Below are 3,400 nucleotides of genomic sequence, written 5' to 3' on the forward strand. Positions count from 1 at the left end.
CCAGTTAAACAAGTAGCCGGATTGGTTTGATTATCAATTCAGTTCTAATAACTATAGATTTCAGTGTATCAAAACAGCAGCGTTATCTCTAAAGTCTAAATTCTAAAAGATTAACATTTATTATAATAAATTTCCGATAGTTAATTTTTGTGATTTTTTTTTGTAATTTTATAGTGAATTGAGTTTTTTTTAAGAAGAAAAAAAGTGGTATAGACATAAAAAGAAACTTATAAAAGTCTACAAATTGTCTTTACTTATGCAAAAGAGTATAAAAAATTATCTACTAATTAACTCGAGTTGGTTAAATAATTAGCTCAATCATATGCTTAAACAAGTGTTAAGAGTTTAAATTCATCTTATTTTTACATCAACTTATTATAACTCCTTAAATAGAATTTAGGGCAATTTACTTAAATAAATAGAATAGAGAAAACGTTTACCTAAATGTGCAAAACTGGTTCTTGTTACCTGCATGTGCAAAAAGTCATTTCTATGTAATCCGTGGCAACCCACCACGGTTTCAAAATGTGCATAAACCGTGGCAGGTCCCAGCGGATTATGGCCAAAAGATATAGAGTGTAAACCGTGGTAGGTCACCACGGTTTACTAAGGAGAGATGGCATGCATAAACCGTGGAGAGTCACCACGGTTTATGAAAAAACTTGTTTGCACATAAAACCTTGTGGGTCACCACGGTTTATATGTGGTAAATAATGGCCAGAAAACCTTGTTAATTTTATGTATTATTGACTAATATATACTATAAAATTTTTACTTCTCTTTATGTATTATTGACTAATATATACTATAAAATTTTTACATGTATTATCAATTATTTTTTCATTATGTTTATCACTATTTTTCATTTTACACTATATTTAAATATTTATTATACTATAAAAAATATTAATGAACATAATAAAATAATTACTTATTAATATTTTTTAGAGTACTCATTAATATTCTTATAATATAATAAATATTTTTTATTTTAAATTTAACAAATACTAATGTATCAATATACACTTATATGTGAATTTATTAAATCTATATAAAAGATTTAATCAATAAGCATGTTAATGAATATTAATATACCAATATTAACAAGTAATTATTTTATTGTACTCATTAATATGTTATAGTTTTATTGTGCTAATAAATTCATTTTCTATTGGACATAAAATTAACAAGGTTTTCTGACCATTATTTACCACACATAAACCGTGGTGACCCACAAGGTTTTATGTGCAAACAAGTTTTTTCATAAACCGTGGTGACTCTCTCCACGGTTTATGCACGCCATCTCTCCTTAGTAAACCGTGGTGTTTACACTCTATATCTTTTGGCCATAATCCGCTGGGACCTGCCACGGTTTATGCACGTTTTGAAACCGTGGTGGGTTGCCACGGATTACATAGAAATGACTTTTTGCACATGCAGGTAACAAGAACCAGTTTTACACATTTGGGTAAATATTTTCTCTATTCTATTTATTTAAGTAACTTGCCCTAGAATTTAGATTTACCATAAATTAATCATTATATTATCACTAATTTCTAGCTATTGATACTAGTAGTCTAATACATTCCAAAAAGGAGACTTTCATTAACTTTTTACATAATTTAGTACAACTCTAACAGTACTATTTATACTACTTTTAATAAAAGTTAATTCTGCTCTACTAATTCAACTAAACCCAATAAAACAGGTTACATATTATCATCTAAAATTACTAAACTACCCATGTCAATGTTAAGTTAACAAAGTGCTGCATTCATAACCATTTGACCTCAACTTGTTTATCCTCTTACAATTTGTTGATGTATAACTAAAACAGAACCAGAACTTGGAAAATCTTCAGAAGCAATATAATCTCCTATGAGTCCTAATTCTTCACTCTCACTCCATTCTGATAACCCTGTAAGAAGAACAGGGTTTATCCCTTGTTTTCTTCCAACTATCCAAAGATCATAATCTTCATCACCATCATTATCATTATTATTCATAGCTAGAATACTTGCAATTGTTTCTTCTCCATTCTTAACCACCACTTCTCTGTACTTCACTCTGTTGTTTGTCTCATTCTTAACCCAAAACCATGTCACAATTCCATCATCTAGCTTCTTCTCCCTTTCTTTGTCCCCTACATAGTTTGCGGACAAGAATCGAATCACAGTAAGAGAAGCATCTTGGTTTGCAGCTATCATATCTGCATAAACAAGAGCCTCTCTTGCATCTGCTCCTCCGAGAAATAGCATCGCATATCGCCGTCCGAATCTACGAAGGGAAGAAGGAGCAGCAGCAATATTTCTTGCTGCAGTCATCATTTCAATAAGATTATTACTTCCTTTATCAACAAGAATACCAACAGAGCAAGGTGCATGATTCAACACTTGAGAGTTTATAGTATGGATCATGCCCTTGTTATAAACATGTTTTTTCTTGAAAGGTAAGATGATCAGAGAAGCTTCATTTTCTAAAGCAATCAAGCAAATGTCTTGGAACATCATTTGCTTCAGCGAAACAACTGTGAAAAACTTTAGCTCCACAAATTTCCCTTTAAGTTCTTGATAGCGCCTTAGAACATTTACAATGTGCATCCATTGATAATTGGAAGGCATTTCTTGGTTGTCATGGTCTATAAATAGAGGGCTAGCACGGCCAACAAGCTCGAATAATCGAACAGTGTGAACTATGAAGGGACGATTTGGATTTGGATTTGATATGTCAAGAACATTGATGAGACCATTTATGCTTTCATCATCTTGAATGCATAGAACCATTGAAAGCTTAGTGTTTGGAAGGTGATGCTGAATGTTCCTTCTTTGGTTCACAATATATGGCCTTGTTGGATCATACACTATGGAGATCAATGGAGTGAATGTTGCAGTTAGAACTGCTGTCATAAGCACTAATAATGTGAAACCTGGTATCTTTATGATCTGTGTTTGCATGCACACAAAGAACAAAGATAGATACAAGGAGCTATTTAGTTGAAATGCAAACAGCTATCTCCATATATAATTTGAAACAAGGAAAAAAAATTGAGAAAATACTCACGTGATCATATTTTCTTCACCCGAAGATGATATTGTAAACTGTTAGATGGTTCAGTCAAACATATTTAGTAACCATCTAACAATTTACAATGTCATCTCCGTATAAAGATGTCATTATAAGAGTATTCATTAAAAAATAAATCTACAATTTATTTTCCTAAACTTCAAATCCTTTACAACGTGAAATTAAATTATTCAAAGTTATTAAATAGTGCAAAAATTGTGATGAAACACATAATGTGATGATAATTTTGTATGAAAAGTTGGCCGGAGGTTTTTTTTTTTTAAACCATTTAATAGAGTTAACAAATTAAAAAAATACACATCTAATCACTAGCTAG

General features: G+C 31.0%; 1 protein-coding gene across 1 annotated transcript in view; it reads right to left on the reverse strand.

Annotated features, from left to right (window-relative positions):
- LOC107644465 (cation/H(+) antiporter 24) overlaps nucleotides 1,634-3,400 on the reverse strand; it is a 4,614-nt gene continuing 2,847 nt past the window's right edge. Inside the window, exon 3 of the mRNA XM_021107043.1 lies at nucleotides 1,634-3,008. Within this exon, the coding sequence (XP_020962702.1) occupies nucleotides 1,800-3,008 (1,209 nt within the window). The 3' untranslated portion in view covers nucleotides 1,634-1,799. The remainder of the gene's footprint in view (nucleotides 3,009-3,400) is intronic.

The sequence above is a fragment of the Arachis ipaensis genome, chromosome B01 (genome assembly GCF_000816755.2).
Source record: "Arachis ipaensis cultivar K30076 chromosome B01, Araip1.1, whole genome shotgun sequence".
NCBI lineage: Eukaryota > Viridiplantae > Streptophyta > Magnoliopsida > Fabales > Fabaceae > Arachis > Arachis ipaensis.